At 60.0% G+C, this 19,033-nt stretch overlaps 1 protein-coding gene across 3 annotated transcripts in view; it reads left to right on the top strand.

Annotated features, from left to right (window-relative positions):
* Positions 1 to 19,033, top strand: part of GRID1 (glutamate ionotropic receptor delta type subunit 1) — a 617,880-nt gene that overhangs the window by 410,627 nt on the left and 188,220 nt on the right. For all 3 annotated transcript variants that reach the window (XM_059662029.1, XM_059662031.1, XM_059662030.1), the window contains 3 exons: positions 6,359 to 6,529; positions 15,695 to 15,856; positions 17,903 to 18,022. In XM_059662029.1, coding sequence (XP_059518012.1) covers positions 6,359 to 6,529; positions 15,695 to 15,856; positions 17,903 to 18,022 — 453 coding nt within the window. The remainder of the gene's footprint in view (positions 1 to 6,358; positions 6,530 to 15,694; positions 15,857 to 17,902; positions 18,023 to 19,033) is intronic.

Raw genomic sequence — 19,033 nt, 5'->3', positions numbered from 1 at the left:
ATAATTCATCACGATCTAGTGGGGTTCATTCAGGGGCATAAGGATGGTTCAACAAATGCAAATCAATCAGTGTAATATACCACATTGCATTAACAAAAGGAAGGATAAAAATGATCTGACCTTATCAGTAGATGCAAAAAATTTGATAACATGCAACATCCATTTATGATTAAAACACTCAGTAAAATGGGAGGAAAGTATGTCAACATAATGAAGGCCATCTACACTAATAAAAGAGAAACATGGTAATTGGCATACGACCGCTACCCTTTTCATTGGCTAATCAGCGAGATATGCAAATTAACTGTCAGCCAAGATGGCGGCCGGCAGCCAGGCAGCTTGAAACTAACATGAGGCTTGCTTGCCTCAGTGACGGAGGACTGCAACGTTCCCTGCCTAATGCTGCAGGCCTCTGAGCCTGCAGTTTCAAACATTGTAACAAATACCACCTGACTTCAGCCAGCAGATTCACAACATTGTATGCAAAGGCCAGAAACCTACTTTCAGGAGCGGAGGCCGAAGAGCTGGAGCCAAGCCTCAAGCTAAAGCTGGCCCAGAATTAAAAAAAAAAAAAAAGGAAAAAAGGAGCATTTGGGAGTTCAGTCACCCCCAGCCTGAAAACAGCCCTCAGCCCCTCACCCAGACTGGTCAGGCACCCCAGTGGGGACCCCCACCCTGAAGAGTGTGTGACCAGCTGCAAACAGCCATCATCCCCTCACCCAGGCTGGCCAGGCACCCCAGTGGGGACCCCCACCCTGATCCAGGACACTCTTCAGGGCAAATGAGCTGGCACCCACCCATGCACCAGGCCTCTACCCTATACAGTAAAAGGGTAATATGCCTCCCAGCACTGGGATCAGCGGAGCCGAGAGGCCTCCCGGCACCGGGATCAGCATGACAGGGGGCAGCGCCCAAACACCCTGATCGGCCCTGCTCTGTGTGTGACAGGGTGCGGCACCCCAAACACCCCCCCCACCCCCCCAGGCCCTGCTCTGTGTGTGACGGGGTAGAGCCATAACCTCCCCATTGGCCCTGCCCTGAGTGTGAGAGTGGCGGCGCCCCAATCCCCTGATTGGCCCTGCTCTGTGGGTGATAGAGGGCGGCACCCCAACCCACTGATCTGCCCTGCTCTGTGTGTGACAGGGGATGGTGCCCCAACTCCCCTATCGGACCTACTCTGTGAGTGACAGGGGGGAGCTCCTCAACCCCCTGATGGGCCCTGCTCTGTGCGTGACAGGAGGAAGATCCCCAACCCCCTGATGGGCCCTGCTCTGTGCATGACAGGGTACGGAGCCCCACCCCCCTGATGGGCCCTGCTCTGTGTGTGACAGGGCGGAGCTCCCCAACCCCCTGATGGGCCCTGCTCTGTGCATGACAGGGTACGGAGCCCCAACCCCCCTGATGGGCCCTGCTCTGTGCGTGACAGGGGGCAGTGCCCCAACCCCCAGATTGGCCCTGCTCTGTGCATGACAGGGGGTCGCGCTGCAACCTCCCCATCGACCCTGCCTTGAGTGTGACAGGGGCCGGTGCCCCAACTCCCCAATCGGCCCTGCTCTGAGCCCGACCAGGGGCTGCACCTAGGGATTGGGCCTGCCCTCTGCCATCCGGGAGCAGGCCTAAGCCCGCAGGTCGTTATCTCCCGAGGGGTTCCAGACTGCTAGAGGGCACAGGCCAGGCTGAGGGATCCCTCCTTCCCCCCGAGTGCACAAATTTTTGTGCACCGGGCCTCTAGTCTATAATAATAAAACATAATATGCTAATTAGCCTGGACAGCTGAACGACCTTCTGGATGTCCTTCCAGATGACCTTCTGAATGAAGCTGGGGCTGTGAGGGCTGGGCCCTTGCACGAATTTCATGCATTGGGCCTCTAGTATAAGATAAACCCTCAGCTAATATCATACTCAATAGTGAAAAACTGAAAGCTTTTCCCCTAAGATCAGGAACAAGAGAAGGATGGATGGTCAGTCTTGCCACTCTCACTCAACACAGTGCTGGAAGTCATAGTCAGAGCAATCAGCCAAGAGAAGGAAATAAAAGGATCCAAATCAGGAACAAAGAACTAAAACTGTCACGTTTTGCAGATGACATGATTCTGGGCATAGAAAACCCTAAAGATTCCACTCATACAACTCAACACGAAACAAACAAAATCCAATAAAAAAGTGGGCAGAGGACCTGAACAGACACCTCTCCCAAGAAGACGTACAAATGGCCAAAAGATATGAAAAGATGCTCAACCTCACCAGCAGTTAGGGAAATGCAAATCCAAACTACAATGAGACACCACCTCACACCTGCCAGAATGGCCACTATCAACAAGACAAGTAAGTGTTGGAGAGGTTGTGGAGAAAAGGGAACCTTCATTCACTGCTGGTGGGAATGCAAACTGGTGCAGCCACTATGGAAAACAGTGGTAGTTTAAAAAAAATTAAAAATAGAGTTACCATATGACCTAGCAACCTCTCTTCTAAGCACCCAAAAACTAGAAGCATTTTCCTCAAAGATATGCACCCCTACGTTCACTGCAGCATTATTCACGGTGGCCGAGACCTGAAGACAACCAAAGTGCCCTGCGATAGAGGCCTGGGTGGAGACGTGGTCCACACACACATGGAATTCACTCAGCCATGAGGAAGGATGAAGTACTCCATTTGCTGCACCATGGATGCGCCGTGAGAACATGGCGCTAAGTGAAGTACGCCAGTCAGGAAAAGCTCAGAACCAAATGGTTTTACTGATATGCAAACGGAAACTTAGAGACACAGACAACAGTATGGTGGTTACCAGAGGGAAGGCATAGGGGGAGAGGGGACCAAATATATGGTATGCGACATACCCATTTCCTCTCCAAGGTGTTCAGGTCTGATTAACCTCATGCATAATTCAAATTATGTTCTTCCTGGCCTCCTGTCCTTTTCTAGACAAAAAAATTCCTTCCCCAGGTCCTCTATATTCCGTCTCCACTCACTGCTTGGGTTCGCAGTCCTCCTACTGCTAGAAAGTGATGCCCCTCACCCCACTATCCTAGTCCCCCACTATCCTAGTCCCCCACTATCCTACTCCCCTACTATCCTACTCCCCCACTATCCTGGATACCCACTATTCTGGATCCCCACTATCCTAGTCCCCCACTATCCTACTCCCCTACTATCCTACTCCCCCACTATCCTGGATATCCACTATTCTGGATCCCCACTATCCTGGATCCCCACTATCCTAGTCCCCTACTATCCTACTCCCCCTACTACCCTACTTCCCCACTATCTTGGTTCCCCACTATCCTGGTCCCCCGCTATCCTGGTTCCCTGCTACCCTGGTTCCCCACTATCCTAGTCCCCCACTACCCTAGTCCCCCACTATCCTGGTCTCCAACTATCCTAGTCCCCCACTATCCTGGTTCCCCACTATCCTGGTTCCCCGCTACCCTGGTCCCCCACTATCCTGGTCCCCCACTATCCTGGTTCCCTGCTACCTTGGTCCCCCACTATCATAGCCCCCCACTATTATACACCACCTGTCCTGTTGTCAGTGCTGGTTCTTGAACCCACTGGTCCGGAACCTCTTGCCTCCTAGTCCTGGGACCGGAGCGCATTGCTATGTCCCTACCTTTGATTGTCAGTTGGTCCTGGCCCAATAAGATCATCTTCCCTTAAAGCAGGCTTTGTCATAAGTGCATAGGTCAGTGGTTTCAACCCAGATGCAATATGTAACAGCACTTCAGCTCTTTGGAGATTACTGCAACTCAGCATACCGGGAACCATTGATCATTCTGAAAGGCTGCACCTCTTAATTTCTCCCCGCCCTGGCCTGGCCTTTAGCTGGGCAGTCTTGGCACTCCTGTCAGGCTTTGAGACAGTCCCTGAAATACACTGTTTGCCATCTTACCCTAAAACTTCAAGCGACAGAAACAACCGTCACTGATTCCTGACGCCGTGAGCTCCACGCCTGCCGTCTCACTGTCTGCAAGCCTGAGGACTGCCGGCTGCCTAGAGGGTGGCTGGTGGCTCTGCACAGCGAAGGTCCTGGCTGGCAGCCGGGGCTTCCTCGGCCAGAGCTCCCGCTGCCCAGACCCTGGCCGCGCGGGTTTCCTGCCTGTAGTCCCTGGGGCCCTCCCATGAGCACGTTTCTGCCTGTGGAATTCTCCCTCCTTACAGCTGCCAGAGGCTCTTAGAAATGTAGACCTGATGGTGGCGTGTTTGTGTCTAAAACCTTTCAAGGCTCCTCATCATCGTCAGGGTGGGCGTTTCCTCTGGCTCGGACCCCCATCCCGAGCCGGCCTGGACTCTGCTCCAGGCTGCCTCCCGTCACCCTCCTTTCTGCCTGTCTGCCCCCCCCCCCCCCAGGTCCTGGGACCTGTGGCGTCTCACAGCCCTGCTGCTGTCCTGGCAGGTGCCCAGTCACGGAAGCAGGTGCCCAGTCACAGGAGCTGGTGCCCAGTCACAGGAGCTGGTGCCCGCTCACAGGAGCAGGTGCCCACTCACAGGAGCAGGTGCCCACTCACAGGAGCTGGTGCCCACTCACAGGAGCTGGTGCACTCACAGGAGCTGGTGCCCACTCACAGGAGCTGGTGCCCACTCACAGGAGCTGGTGCGCTCACAGGAGCAGGTGCAGCTGCCATGGTGCAGTCTCCCCATCTTCAGCAGCACTGACACCAACTCAGCTGGGCACTGCCCCTCCCCCCTTCCTACATGCAAGCACTTAGCTTAACAAGCTCATCCTTAAGGCTCTGCTCCAGTGCTGACTCCTTACAAAAGCCTACTTGGGAAGAGCTCCCTGTGGCGGCTCCCTTGCTATCTCTGCGCTCCATGGTGCTCCCTGTAAACAGGATAATAATCGGCTCTGCCTGGGGAATCCTGGGCTGCTGTGAGCACTGGGGATTGTGAGCACCTGGGCTGTTGTCAGCACTGGGCTGTTATGAGCACTGGGCATTGTGAGCACCTGGGCTGTTATGAGCACCTGGGCTGTTGTGAGCACCTGGGCTGTTATGAGCACCTGGGCTGTTGTGAGCACCTGGGCTATTATGAGCACCTGGGCTGTTGTGAGCACTGGGCTGTTATGAGCACTGGGCTGTTGTGAGCACTGGGCTGTTATGAGCACCTGGGCTGTTGTGAGCACTGGGCTGTTATGAGCACTGGGCTGTTATGAGCACCAGGGCTGTTGTGAGCACCTGGGCTATTATGAGCACCTGGGCTGTTGTGAGCACTGGGCATTGTGAGCACCTGGGCTTTTGTGAGCACTGGGCTGTTGTTAGCCCCACATGAGATGAAATACATCAGTGCTCAGCATGCTCACCCGGAACTAGGGGTTCCCTTGCCTCTCTATTTCCGTACTGTGTCCCCTGCATAGTTCATCCTGGGATGACCTTGGCCATCACTGAATGGGGTGAGGCCTGACTTGCTCACAGAGATATCCCCATTACTGAGCACAGACCAAACCTGCAGGAGATATGGGGTAGATTTCATGCTGTGAATGAATGCATGGATATATTTTCAAAATTTGTATGCAAATCTTTTAAAAAAGAATCCAATTATTAACGAACTAAAGGCCCGGTGCATGAAATTCGTGCACGGGGCGGTGTGTGTGTGTGTGTGTGTGTGTGTGTCCCTCAGCCCAAACTGTACCCTCTCCAATCTGAGACCCCTCTCACAATCCAGGACTGCTGGTTCCCAACTGCTTGCCTGCCTACCTGCCTGCCTGAGTGTCCTTAACCACTCCCCTGCTGGCCTGATTGCCCCTAAATGCCCTCCCCTGAAGGCCTAGTACCCCCCAACTGCCCTCCCCTGCCAGCCTGGTCCCCCCTAACTGCCCTCCCCTGCAGGCCTGATCGCCCCCAACTACCCTCCCTTTCAGGCCTAGTTGCCCCCAACTACCCTTTCTTTCAGGTGTGGTCCCTCCCAACTGCCCTTCCCTGCTTGCCTGATCACCCACAACTTCCCTCCCCTGCTGGCCATCTTGAGCCCACATGGGGGTGGCCATCTTGTGTGTTGGAGTGACGGTCAATTTGCATATCACTCTTTTATTAGATAGGATAAGAGGTGCCTTGTAGCATTTTGGTCAGTGGTGTCAGAGGGAGCGGCTGTGCTTGCCTAGATCAGGTCGCTGATTCCCAGCAGAAACTGGGAGGGCAGCCGACACCATGTGCTCTGACACCACTGAGTCTGAGCTTGACCCAGGGAGCCAGGGCCTCGGGGAGGTGCTGAACAGCCTGCTTGCACTGGGGGCGGGCATGTGTTGTTTGTAAACAAGCAGTAGGGGCTGACCTGGGCCGCCCTTGCATCCCTTTGGCTCAGCTGCTCATAGGCCTTTGGCAGAGGAAGTCCCAGCGGATGTTAAGTGTGGGTCTGGTTGTCTCCCCAGGAAATCAGTGACCCGGAGATTCTGGATCTGGTCCACAGCGCCCTGGGCAGGATGACCGTGGTCCGGCAGATATTCCCGGCTGCCAAGGACAACCAGAAATGCACGAGGAACAACCACCGCATCTCCTCCCTGCTGTGCGACCCCCAGGAGGGCTACCTCCAGATGCTGCAGGTGAGAGCCGTGCCGGGAGTCCGGGCCGGTCTGCCCGCCAGCTCTAATGACCGGTTTGTTTGGTGACCTGGAGGCGGGCGCAGGGCAGCGTCTCTGAGCAGCACTGGCAGCAGCTGCGGGGTCAGCTCCCAGGCCCTTTAGTCCGGGCGCCTCTTGTATCTCAGCCACGTGCTGAGGGGTCAGGAGCTCTGCTTCTGCTTCTGCAGTGAAGGAGCTGGGTGGGTTGTTGGGGGGCGGGGGGGTTGGCTCACCTGGCAGGGCTGGGGAAGGAGCCGGGTGGTTTGTTGGGGGGGGGGGCTCACCTGGCAGGGCTGGGGAAGGAGCCGGGTGGTTTGTTGGGGGTGGGGGCTCACCTGGCAGGGCTGGGGAAGGAGCCGGGTGGTTTGTTGGGGGGGGGGCTCACCTGGCAGGGCTGGGGAAGGAGCTGGGTGGTTTGTTGGGGGGCTCACCTGGCAGGGCTGGGGAAGGAGCTGGGTGGTTTGTTGGGGGGCGGGGGGGTTGGCTCACCTGGCAGGGCTGGGGAAGGAGCCGGGTGGTTTGTTGGGGGGGGGGCTCACCTGGCAGGGCTGGGGAAGGAGCCAGGTGGTTTGTTGGCGGGGGGGGGGCTCACCTGGCAGGGCTGGGGAAGGAGCCGGGTGGTTTGTTGGGGGGGGGGGGGCTCACCTGGCAGGGCTGGGGAAGGAGCCAGGTGGTTTGTTGGCGGGGGGGGCTCACCTGGCAGGGCTGGGGAAGGAGCCGGGGGTCCTCATTTGGAACCTGGTTTAGGTTCTCCTCTGGGAAGTCAATAATATGGCGTGGCTCTTGGGGAGCAATGGGACCGGCCAGCTCCCGTGCTGAATGCTGAGGCGGGGCCGCCAGGGCACTGGGCAGGGCCCTCCCCGCCCCGGCCATTCCTCCCTCCGGCCCCCACGAGGGCTCAGGTGTGGGCTGTGCCCTGTCCGAGAGGAGAGCTGGTTTCCTGTGGGTGTGGGCAGCGGGGGAGCGCTGTGGACACTGTCCATGAAGAGGGTCACGCACCAGGGAACTTCATCCGAGACGTGATGGGCAATGTCAGGTTTGTGAGAATCGCCCAGAAGCGTGTGTGTGTGTGTGTGTGTGTGTGTGTGTGTGTGTGATGCTTGCATTCAGCATTTAGGGTTACTCACCTCTTTAGCCAGCCAGACATGAGGGTGGAGGTCAGGGGTTCAGGAGGCCGGTGTGGCTGCCAGTGAGTATCAGCCCCGCTGCAGGGTGGGGGCACTGCCTGTCAGGAGAGGCACGTGGGGTGTGGTTAGAGTCTCTGGAGTGGGCCGGGCACGTGTCATTTGCCAAAGCGCCGAATCCGTTCTGTAATCTGGTATTTGGTGGGGGGTGCGGGGGTGGGGAGAACATGCCCCAACAGATGGTAAACACGAAATCGTTCTCACGGAAACACAGCAGACCCCGATTTTTCCCTGGAGCGATCCCCTCTCCCTGTTCCTGCGCCGGGACCATCAGGATGTCTGGGGTTTGGCCAGGAGAGTGGACCCCAGGCCCCTGCAGGACCAAGGCCTCGGAGCCCTGGGCACAGCGGCCAGGGAGAGGCAGGTGCTGGGGCAAGAGCGTCTGTTCTGGACGCTGCTGGTCGACTCTGCTCTCCGCTGTTCTGGGGAGTGGGGAAGGGCGGGGCCAAGCCGGCCCTGCAGCGCAGCTTGTGCTCTTGCCTGCTCTCCAGGTGGAAGGGAGAGGAGTGGGGGATGTGGCTCAGGGGCGTGAGCCTGTCCATCCCACACCCCACAGGGGCAGGAGCAGGGGGACTCCCTCACTCATGGAGCCAGACCTGGGGAGACCCTCTCCTTGCAGAGCTTCATCTTCTCCAAACACAAGCCAGCCTTGCCCCCCGCCTCCCTGGCCCCGCCCACTCATCCAGTTCCTGCTTTGTCACCAGTCCTGCTTTCTCACACTGCACTTCTGCTGAGGAGCAGAGGGGGGGCTCTTCCCAGGGCGCAAACACATGCTGCCTCATCTCAGGGGTCAGCAGGTGCAGGTGCGGGTTCGGATGCGGGTGCGGGTGCGGGTGCAGTGCACGCGGCTGCCAAGCAGGCTGGTGCGGAGTCCCGTGGAGGCCACACTGAAATGACCACACCAACAGGGCAAGGTCGCTCAGAGGTGTGGCCAGTGCAGTGTCAGCCTGGGACCGGGCCTCCCACCTCCCGCTGTCCTGCCGAGACCCAGCACCCCACAGAGCAGACAGGAGCGACACCCAGAGGCCCTGCAGCGCGGCAGCACCAGCACGGGCGCCAGATTGCTGGGGTCCAGCTCCAGGACGCCAGGACTAACCAGTTCTTCCTTCTGTGTTTCGGTTTCTTCCTCTGTAGACGGGTGAGAACGCACCTGCCTCTTAGGGTCATAATGAAAAGTCAATGGGAGGATGTAGGGACAGCGTATAGGGTGAGGCCAAGCTAGTGGTGTCGCGTGGAGGAGGGCCGCGTGTGTGGAGAGGCTGGCCTGCCTCGGGGTTTGCGGGACCCAGTGCCCCTCTCCTCCTGAGCACGCGCTGCCAGAGCTCACAGCAGGTGGGAGGGCAGTTCTCACCTGGGCTGCCCCTGGTAGGCATCACGTGCCTCCCACTGTGCACACCCACCGTGCACACCCAGTGCCCTGCCACCCACTGCGCAGCCTCACAGGCAGCAGTGAGAGCTGCCCTTCGTGGGAGAGCCGTGCTGGGCCCCTGAGTTCTTCGTCCAAGACCCTGCTCCCCAGAGGCCTCCATTAGGATTGGTGGGCGGGTCTGTGCGGAATGCGGGTCGAACACCAGGTAAGCGTCTCCGAGCCTCTTTGTGGGCCTAGGAGTGCAGTATTATTAAGGAACCTCTGCCTTGTTGCCCGCGTCCTTGTGGGTTTGTTTACTCATCCCTCCCAGCGGCCTGGGAGGCTGCAGGCTCCTCCCAGGCACACGCCATCCCTCCACGTCCCCCAGCTGGCGCCCCCTCCTGAGCACAGTGGAGGAGGCAGAGGAACCGCTGCTCGCCTCTGGCTGTGACACTCCCCCAGGAGACAAGAACACGGTTAGAACAACCCACTCAGGGGCAGTAACAGGAGCCCGGGCTCTGAGCGTTGGGCTGAGGGGGTGAAGGAGGCTGGAAGGGACGCTCCTGTCCTCTGGGCTCTGCCCCAGAAGCTGCTCTGGGGAGACCTGCTGGGGCAGGAGTGTTCGCGAGGCCCTGGGAGGGGCTGTGGTCAGCTGTGCTGTGAAGCCTCCGGCAGGGCATCGCACTGGAGCTGGGTTCCTACTAGTGGAGAGGGAGTCCCTGGAAGGAAAATGCCGGGGCTGCAGCGCTGGTCCCACCCCCTTTCCTTGCCCCGTGGGCGCGGGGCTGGGCTAGTCCACCAGTGGCCAGTGATGAAATGGTGACCAGCCCTGGAATCCCCAGTGGCCGGGACAGCCGCCCACAGAGGGGGCGTGTGGCGCCCGTTGAGACCTGCAGTACCTGGCGGCATGGGCTGCCCGGCGGCCACGGCATATTGTCCCGTAGCACCCGTGACAGCCCATGTGTTTCCGGAGGGGGACAGGCGGATGCCGGGCGCTGGCCAGGGTTGGGAGCCGGGCCTTGCATTAGGTTTTGGGCTGATGTGGTGCTGATTTTTTGGGTTGGAATTTCTCCTTTTTGCATTTTGCGATTGTCCAGGGGCTCCATAGAGGGACTCACTCTCCGTGCGGCCGAGTAAAGCCTTTCTGACGTGCCGCCCGTGGGTCTGCATCGCCGGGCTCTCTGTGCTCTCCTGGCTTCAGGCTGCCATGGCTGACCTCCCCTCTGCAGCTCTGAGCCCAGAGCGGCCCTGGGCCTTGGTCACTGTCCCTGCTTTTCTCCACCCTAAAGACCGGGCCAGAGCAGTGAGCAGCCAGAGAGGGCAGCGCAGGCGGGCCTCTGCCAGGCGCAGTGCACAGGCGGCCTCCTCGGGCACCTGGTTGCCCTCTGGCTGCAGGTGGCACGTGTGCAACCGGAAGAAGAAACCCGCTGGTAGGGACAGCCGCCCTCCCCATCCACACACCCTCCCCCCGGACCCAGCAGCGAGCAGAGTGCCTGCACCCTTGGCCACTGCCACCATCTGAGCCTCCTCAGCCTGCACCCCCTCTCTGGACAGCTGGGCTGGCAGCTCTCCGGCAGAGAGGCCAGGCCTGCGAGGGGTTTCTCAAGCTGTGACATCTGGGCCTCAGCTTGTCCTCCCAGCAGGACCCTCTGCGGGACAAGCTGCCTGTGCAGGCATCTCTGGGGGTCAGCCCGCTGCCCACCCCGGGAAGGGGGAGCTGCCCGCACAGCCTGTGGGATCCCGTGTTTGGTCATCATCAGCGTCCGCTAGAGCGGTCTTCCTTGTTCAGCCCTCAGCAAGGGGTGGGTGGGACTCAGTGGCTCGCGCAGTGTGCATTGAGCACATGCTGTGTCCATGCACCGCGTCCGGCCTGGGCAGGTTGGGCCGAAGCTGCCAGACCCTGTGCTCATCTCCCCAGGCGCAGTGGCTCCCACAGCCCCAGCTCTGCCCCCACCCTGAGTGAGGCCCAGGCCGGGGAAGCCCCCCGTCCCCGCTCCTGGTTCTGGCTCTGCCTCCTCTGACTTGGCCCCCTCTGGCTTCTGGACGGGGGTCCAGGCCCTTTGCTCTGCATCCGGGTCTTTTGTCTGCCACACCGTGGCCTCTCCTTTGCTCCGTCTACTCTCGCCTGTCGCTTTGTGCTGCGGTGCCTGACGGCCGGCGCCCGGGGCTGAGGGTTTGGGTAGTGACAGCATGTGCTCTGCGTGTCCGTCCTTTGCCAATACGCCCTGTGCTGCGCCTTCCCTAATGGAGGGGAGGGCAAGGGCTCCTTCAGGCCCCGCCCGCCCGCCCGCCCTGTTGCCTAGAGCTCCAGCTGGGCTGTTAGCCCCTCCAGACCAACAGTGAGGGGTGTCCCTCCAGCGGCAGGGGAGCCCTCTCCTCGCAGATGGCTCCTGGTGCAGGGGCACGGCATGACCCGCCTGGACTCTGGTCTCTGCCCACGCACCCACCCTGGAAAGGCTCGCCTGCCTTGTCCCGGCTGGAGGGAGCCCAGCCAGAAGCCGCCTTTCTGCTGCCTGCTCTTGAGTTTTCCCCCGAAGGTCCCTTCTCCGGACAGCAGGCCGTGAGGGTGGCGCTCTGTCCTTTGCATCCCCACCAGTGAGCCCAGTGGGTCGAGGGTCGCCTGTGTGAGGACACTGAGGTGGGGGGGCAGGGAGGGGCCCAGGCCCCACAGTGTCAGCATCCTCTGAGGCAAGGCAGTGAGGCAGCTCAGGGAGCAGGGATGGAGCAGCCGCATGAGGTCAGGACGGCACTCTGAGTGGTGTAAATGAGAAGCAAACTGTTGTTTGAACGAAGGCGGTTCCCTCCCAAGTCACAGGTGGAGCAACAGGTCTTTTTCCTGCTGTCTGTATTTTCTCTTTCTGGGAACCACGTTCATGTGTGCCTTCCTATCGGGAGATCTCCCATCCATCCATCCATCCATCCATCCATCCATCCAGCTCCCCAGCTCCTCCCCACACATGCGCACTCGCCCACCACACTCATTCAGCTGTCCATCCATCCATCCATCCATCCACCCATCCAGCTCCTCAGCACCCCAGCTCCTCCCCACACACGCGCACTCGCCCACCACACTCATTCAGCTGTCCATCCATCCATCCATCCATCCATCCAGCTCCCCAGCTCCTCCTCACATATGCGCACTCGCCCACCACTCATTCAGCTGTTCATCCATCCATCCATCCATCTCCCCAGCTCCTCAGCTCCCCAGCTCCTCCCCACACACGCGCACTCGCCCACCACACTCATTCAGCTGTTCATCCTTCCATCCATCCATCCACCCATCCAGCTCCTCAGCACCCCAGCTCCTCCCCACACACGCGCACTTGCCCACCACACTCATTCAGCTGTCCATCCATCCATCCATCCATCCATCCACCCATCCAGCTCCTCAGCACCCCAGCTCCTCCCCACACACGCGCACTCGCCCACCACACTCATTCAGCTGTCCATCCATCCATCCATCCATCCAGCTCCCCAGCTCCTCCTCACATATGCGCACTCGCCCACCACTCATTCAGCTGTTCATCCATCCATCCATCCACCAAGCATCCAGCCATCAAGCACACATTAAGCACCAGCCGTGCGCCGGGGTTGGTGCTGGCTGTAGAGATAGTGAAAGTGTGGAGGAGACATCTAGGACAGTGGAGAGTCCCCGCTGCTTAGGAAGCTCCGCGAGGGGCGGGGGGAGCGGGCAGGGCAGTGCGGTGCGGGCAGTGTCCCCAGCGGAGACCTGGAAGGCCCAGGAGCTTCCTGAGTCACATCCTGTGTTTTCCTCTCCTCGCAGGCCTCTCTGCATCCTCACATTTGATAAGTACCCAGTTCATTGTGAGTCGGGATGTGGAGAGAAAGAGGGAGTCCCAGCGGGTGCTGGTCTGGCCACAGCGGCAGGCGGTGTTGCCCTGTGTGTGTGTGTGTGTATGTGTGTGTATGTGTATGTGTGAGTGTGTGTATGTGTGTGTATGTGTGAGTGTGTGTGTGTATGTGTATGTGTGAGTGTGTGTGTATGTGTGAGTGTATGTGTGTGTGTATGTGTATGTGTGAGTGTGTGCATGTGTGTATATGTGTGAGTGTATGTGTGTGTGTGTGTGTGTGTGTGAGTACGTGTATGCGTGAGTGTGCGTGAGTGGGTGTGTATGTGTATGTGTGAGTGTGTGTGTGTGTATGTGTGTGTGTGTGTGTATGTGTGAGTGTGTGTGTGGTGGACGAGTGTGGACGTGAGTCCAGGGCCTGAGTGAAGAGCGTCGGCTGTGAGTGGGTGGCTGGGAGAGCCATGAATGTCTGGAGTAGAGAAATCCTCACATCATCGAGGACTCTCAGCTTTGAGTTATCCTTTCAGAAAATAAATAAAATAAAGCCAGGCCCCTCTGAGAGGCGTGCAGTCTCTTCTGCAGCCTCTCCTCCTGGCTCTGTGCTCCCAGGGGCGGCGCCCGCCAGCAGTGATGCCGCAGTGGGAGGCCCCTGAGTGCGGCCGCGGGCTTCTCTCCCAGGAGGCTGCCTGGGCTGGCGGGCCCAGGGCTCTGTCCTGGTTCCTGTAGCGCAGAGGGGGGCCCGGGGGCAGGCACGTCTCTGCTGGCAGGCAGGCCCCTGCTCACTGCAGCCCCGAAAAGGTCCCAGGTGTCCACGTGCCTGCTTCCCCTTGGCCTGCGGCTCTTGTCAAGTCAGCAGGTGGTCAGTTACCCTGACACCCTCCTGCCCCATGGCCCTCCCTCCTGCCCCATGGCCCCCTCCTGCCCCATGACCCCCCCCCTCCTGCCCCATGGCCCCCTCCTGCCCCATGACCCCCACCCTCCTGCCCCATGGCCCCCTCCTGCCCCATGGCCCCCTCCTGCCCCATGACCCCCCCCTCCTGCCCCATGGCCCCCTCCTGCCCCATGGCCCCCTCCTGCCCCATGGTCCCCTCCTGTCCATCCTCCATCTGTTTCTCACCCCAATAGCATGGAAAAGTGCCAGGAGCACAGTCTCGGTGGCCCCCATGGCTGTGCCCCCCACAGGTTCACGGGCTGAAGCAGACAGCGCCAGGCTCCACGGGAGTGGGCAGGGCACAGGGACGCACCGGCAGCATCAGGTGGCGCAGGCGAGATGGGCAGGGGTGTTTGGTGTCCCGTTGCAGCTCCCAGGCCCATGTTTGCTTTCATCTTGCAGGACGGTTCCCATCACCAGCTCTTGTCTGGGACTGTGTTTTGGGGGTACCCAGTGCATGCAGGCTGAGAACAAGGCAGGGAGGAGTTGGGGTGCAAGGGGAATTCTGGGGCGTGATGGGGGAGGCTGGGAGGCAGCAGGGCTCCCCCTGAAGCCCAGGGGTCCGTGGTCTTCCCAGGAGCCCCGGGAGGTGACAGAGCCCCTGTTGCCACCTGGCGGTTGTCCTGGCATCTTCAGCGGCCGCCTTGCTCCCATGTGCAGAGTCGCCCTCTGGCCCCGTTGGCTGACGGTTGTCTGTGCAGCCGCTGCCGTGGCCGCCACACACCTGCCCGAGGGGCCGCCTCCTCCCACCCTCTTCCTGTCTCCTCATCCTGCTCCGGGGCACCCTGTGGGAGGAGGAGGGGGTGGCATGAGGGGCAACACCTGAGAGCAGGGCTACGCTCCGCCCACGGCGGCTCCCAAAGGCGGCTGCTGGTTTGGGCTCACCCGGGTCAGGGCTCTCAGTCACGGAGGGAGGAGAGTGATCCGCAGGCCTGGCTCAGCCTGGAGCCCGCTGTGGTTCAGCTCTTGGCGCTGCTCCCCCCCACCATTCCCCCTTCCCCCCAGCGCTCCTAGGGCTCTGCCACCGCTGTCTCCTCCAGGACCGGCTGTACTGGGCACAGCTCAGCAGAGGGCACCTTCTCAGAGTCGCAAGTCCCCAAGGCATCCCCCTGCTGGCAGCGATGCCACTGTGTCTGGAATGTCCATCACCACAACACAGTTGCTCAGGCCGCCACCCCCGGCCCAGGGACCAGAGTGGTCTTTCCAAGGCGGGACAGTGGTTTCTGGGCCTGGCTCCTCCAATGGAGTCCTTCTCCTGACGTCACCTGTGTTCTTCCTCCTTATGGCCCCGATGGGCTCAGCAGGCCCAGTCCCTGCCTTCCTCTGGGGCTCCGCCCTGCGCTGCGCGAGTTGCAGACCCCGGAGCTGTCCTCAGGCCTTCCCACCGCTCGGCCAGCTGTGGCCACAGGCGAATGCAGCGCTGCCTGTTCTGTGGTGGAAGTTTTACTGCCACCCCCTAGTCTGTGTATCTGCTCTGGCTCCTTGGTCCTTCATCAGAAATCTGGGCAGTCCCTCCCGCCCGGTCCTGCGCCTCTGCACAGCCCTGCCCTGGCATCCTGCTGGCCTCCCCTTAGAGGCCTCACCTCTCCCCTCCGAATCCTTAGCCCGAGCCTGTGCCCCTCCCCTTTCTGCTTTGCATGCGAGACTGCACAGGGCGCCGATTGCAGGTTCTCTGGTTGATCAGCTCGAGTTCCTGCCGCGGGGCGAGTCTCAATCTGTCCAGCCCGCCTGGGTTGTGAGGGTAAGCCTGGGGGCCAGAGGGTCGCGGCACAGAGCCTGGGTCCCCCTTGCAGGGTGGCACCCTGGGCCACCAGTCCACTGGTTCTCCCTCTGTGGAAACGCACCGTGCGAAGGTGTCCCTGCCTGTCTTCGCAGATCTCCAACCTCTACCTGTATGACAGCGTGCTGATGCTGGCCAACGCCTTCCACAGGAAGCTGGAGGACAGGAAGTGGCACAGCATGGCCAGCCTCAACTGCATCCGCAAGTCCACCAAGCCATGGAACGGCGGGCGGTCCATGCTGGACACGATCAAAAAGGTGTGTGAGACGGACACCCTCCTGGGCCGGGGCCCACCGCAGGCCCTCCCCACCCCCACCTGCCTCCTCCAGGGGGCCTGGCACGGAGTTCTTGCGGGGAGGCCCTGCCCAGGCCTCTCCTTGCCACGCTTCTGGCCCCAGCATTTGAGGAGGAGTGAGCGAGGGCTCCTGGCTGTGCTATTACTGTTGTCGCTGTTTTCCTCAGGAGATTGGAGAGGCTAAGTATTTGCCGAGTCACAAAGACAGCAGTCTCCTTCTCCACAGCTCACCGACAGCAGCTTCACTTACCTGTGGCCAACGAATGTTGGAAAGTATTACATGGAAAGTTCCAGAAATAAGTCATTTATACATTGTAAGTTGCACGTCCTTCTGAGTACCTGCTTCATCGCCTCACATAGGCATTGTGGCATCTCACGTTGTCACGTGAAGAGGAGGTTCGTGCAGTAAAATAAGATATTTTGAGAGAGAGACCACCTTTCCATACTTTTATTGGGGTATTCTAGTGTTGTTATAATTGTTCTACTTACTATGGTTATTGCTGTTAGTCTCTTACTGTGACTCATTTATCAATTAAACTTTCTCATAGGTATGGGGGTGTACGAAAGAACATGGTATGTTAGAGTTCGGTGCTATCCAGGGCTTTGGGCCTCACTGGGGCCTGGGCCTGGACCGCACCGCTGCGGACAGGAGCTGCTCTCAGGAGACAGGGGGAGCAGCTGCCTTGCCCATGTGTGCTGTCTGTAAGGGAGGCCGACTCAGTGGCAGCACATGTGCTGATCAGCCAAGACCTCAGCTGTGTGGTGTGCGCATGTACTAGTATATGTGCATACACACGTGTGTGCAGGTGCGTTCATCAGGGTGTGTCTCTCTGTGTGCATGTCTGTATGTGTATGCATGTGTGCACAGATGCATGTGAACACATGCACATGTGGACATCTGGGTGTGTGTACATGCATGTGTACACATATGTGTACACATGTGTATGTGGTTGTGCTTGCCTGGTATGTAGGTGTGTGCCTGCGTGTGTGCACACATGTGGGGACATGCTCATCGAGGTGTGCGTGCAGGTGTGCATGTGCAGGTTCTCTGCACTTGGTGGTGGGGTGCTGAGCAGCTCCCCCGGTGGAGGGCTGGATTTGAAGGAACTGGGTGGCCACAGGAGGCTTGGTAGAGTGGCCTGGCTTTGAGAGGCTTCAGAAGAGCATGTAAGGACATCTCCAGGGCTGGGAGCTGTAATCGCAGCAAACCGCACGTGGTTTCAGGAGCAGCGAGCACTGTTTGCTACAGCGACTGGGGCCCTCCTGGGCCAGCTTGGCCTCTTGGTCCTTCCCAGCTCACCGTCTAGGGGAGGTCATGTCTGGATGAGAGCCCTTCCCAGACTTGAAGAAAGAAGGGCCTTACCACAGGGCAGGGCAGCCTCTGTCTGCTCCGACAGAGCCCACTGGGCCACGGGAGAGGCTCTGGGCACGCGCCCACCGTGCCGCCTGCAGTCACCATGCTGTGCAGTTTCTCTGTGGCCCCAGAGGACCTGACGGGATCTAGTTACTCCAGGCCGAAGCGGGGAGATGGGAGGTGTCCTGCTACGTCACACAGGTGGCCACGCCCAGGCCTGAGCTGGGCTCGGCCTCACCCTGGTGCTGGCTGCCCTGCCGTTCCCATCCTGTGCCTGACAGGTGTGACTGCGTGTGCGCTCTCTTGACCTTGGATGTCCCGCGTGGCTCAAGCTGAGTGGGCCCGTGGGGCAGGGTGTAGGGGCAGACTGTAAGCTCCAGGGGGTAGGGGACATGGCCAGTACTGCGTGTGGCACAGGCAGGCCCTGTAATCCTGCTGACTGCATCAGTGACGGGCGCAGGTGTGAGGGGTTCCCCGTGAGCCAGGGCCTGGGCAGGGCTGGCCGCTGGGAGGCCCAGGACCGCAGGCGTGCCCCCAGACCTTGCTGACTCGCTTCTCGGTGGCCACTTTTGTCCCGCTTGCCTCGGGGTCCCCTCCCTGCCCTCCCCGTCCATGTCTGCCTAACTCTCCGATGGTTTGTCCCTCTCTCTGCAGGGTCACATCACTGGCCTCACAGGGGTGATGGAGTTTCGGGAGGATCGCTCGAACCCCTACGTCCAGTTTGAAATCCTCGGCACGACCTACAGCGAGACCTTCGGCAAAGACATGCGTAAGGTGAGCTGCAGGGCGCCGCGGCCCCTCTTCCCGCTGCGGTGGCCCCGGCCCCGTGTGGTGCTCATGGGCAGGAGGCTGGACTGTCAACCAGAAAGTGCCGAAGTGCCGCTCGTGTAGTCTCAGCACAGTGGGGCCTGGAGGCCAGCCTGCGGCCCCGGGTGAGGTGGGAGGGCCAGCCTGTGGCCCCAGGTGAGGCGGGAGGGCCAGACTGTGGCCGGTGAGGTGGAGGGCCAGACTGTGGCCGGTGAGGCGGGAGGGCCAGACTGTGGCCGGTGAGGCGGGAGGGCCAGCCTGTGGCCGGTGAGGCGGGAGGGGCAGCCTGTGGCCTGGTGAGGCGGCAGGGCCAGCCTGTGGCCGGTGAGGCGGGAGGGCCAGCCTGTGGCCGGTGAGGCGGGAGGGGCAGCCTGCGGCCCCGGGTGAGGCGGGAGGGGCAATGCGTTTTCCCAGAGCCCCTGGGATCAGCCCAACCGCAGGGCAGGTGTGACTGTGGCTGAGGCAGGAGAGAGGCACAGCCAGAGAGTGTTCTCGGTCCAGAAGTGGACAAGGCCGTGAGCAGACAGCTAGGCAGGAGGAGGCGTGGAGCGGGCGTGCTGGGCCCCCTGTAGGGAGAAATGAGGGCCACACGGGCTTATAACTCGGGGTTCATCCGTTTTATTTGGTGCTCATGCGAGAGGCAGGCCTGGGTTTTCCGTGGCCCTTTCCTTCTCCTGTGGGGGTTTTCAGGATGGAGGACAGGGGCGGGCTGTGGCCCTGGGTTGGAATCCGCACAGTTAAGCCACCGTTGGAATCACTCACGATGTGAAGGAGCCGCAGGCTCATCTAACCAGCATTAAAGCCTGGCATGCACTCGGCACGGATGCACATCCATTCACACACAGGGACACACAGCCACACACACATACACACACACAGCCATACAGTCACACACATAGGGACACACAGCCACACACACACACACACACACACAGTCACACACAGCCACACACATGCATACATAGCCACACACAGCCA

This window comes from Myotis daubentonii, chromosome 13, assembly GCF_963259705.1.
Source record: "Myotis daubentonii chromosome 13, mMyoDau2.1, whole genome shotgun sequence".
Classification (NCBI taxonomy): Eukaryota; Metazoa; Chordata; class Mammalia; order Chiroptera; family Vespertilionidae; genus Myotis; species Myotis daubentonii.
This window is presented reverse-complemented; position numbering and strand designations above follow the sequence as displayed.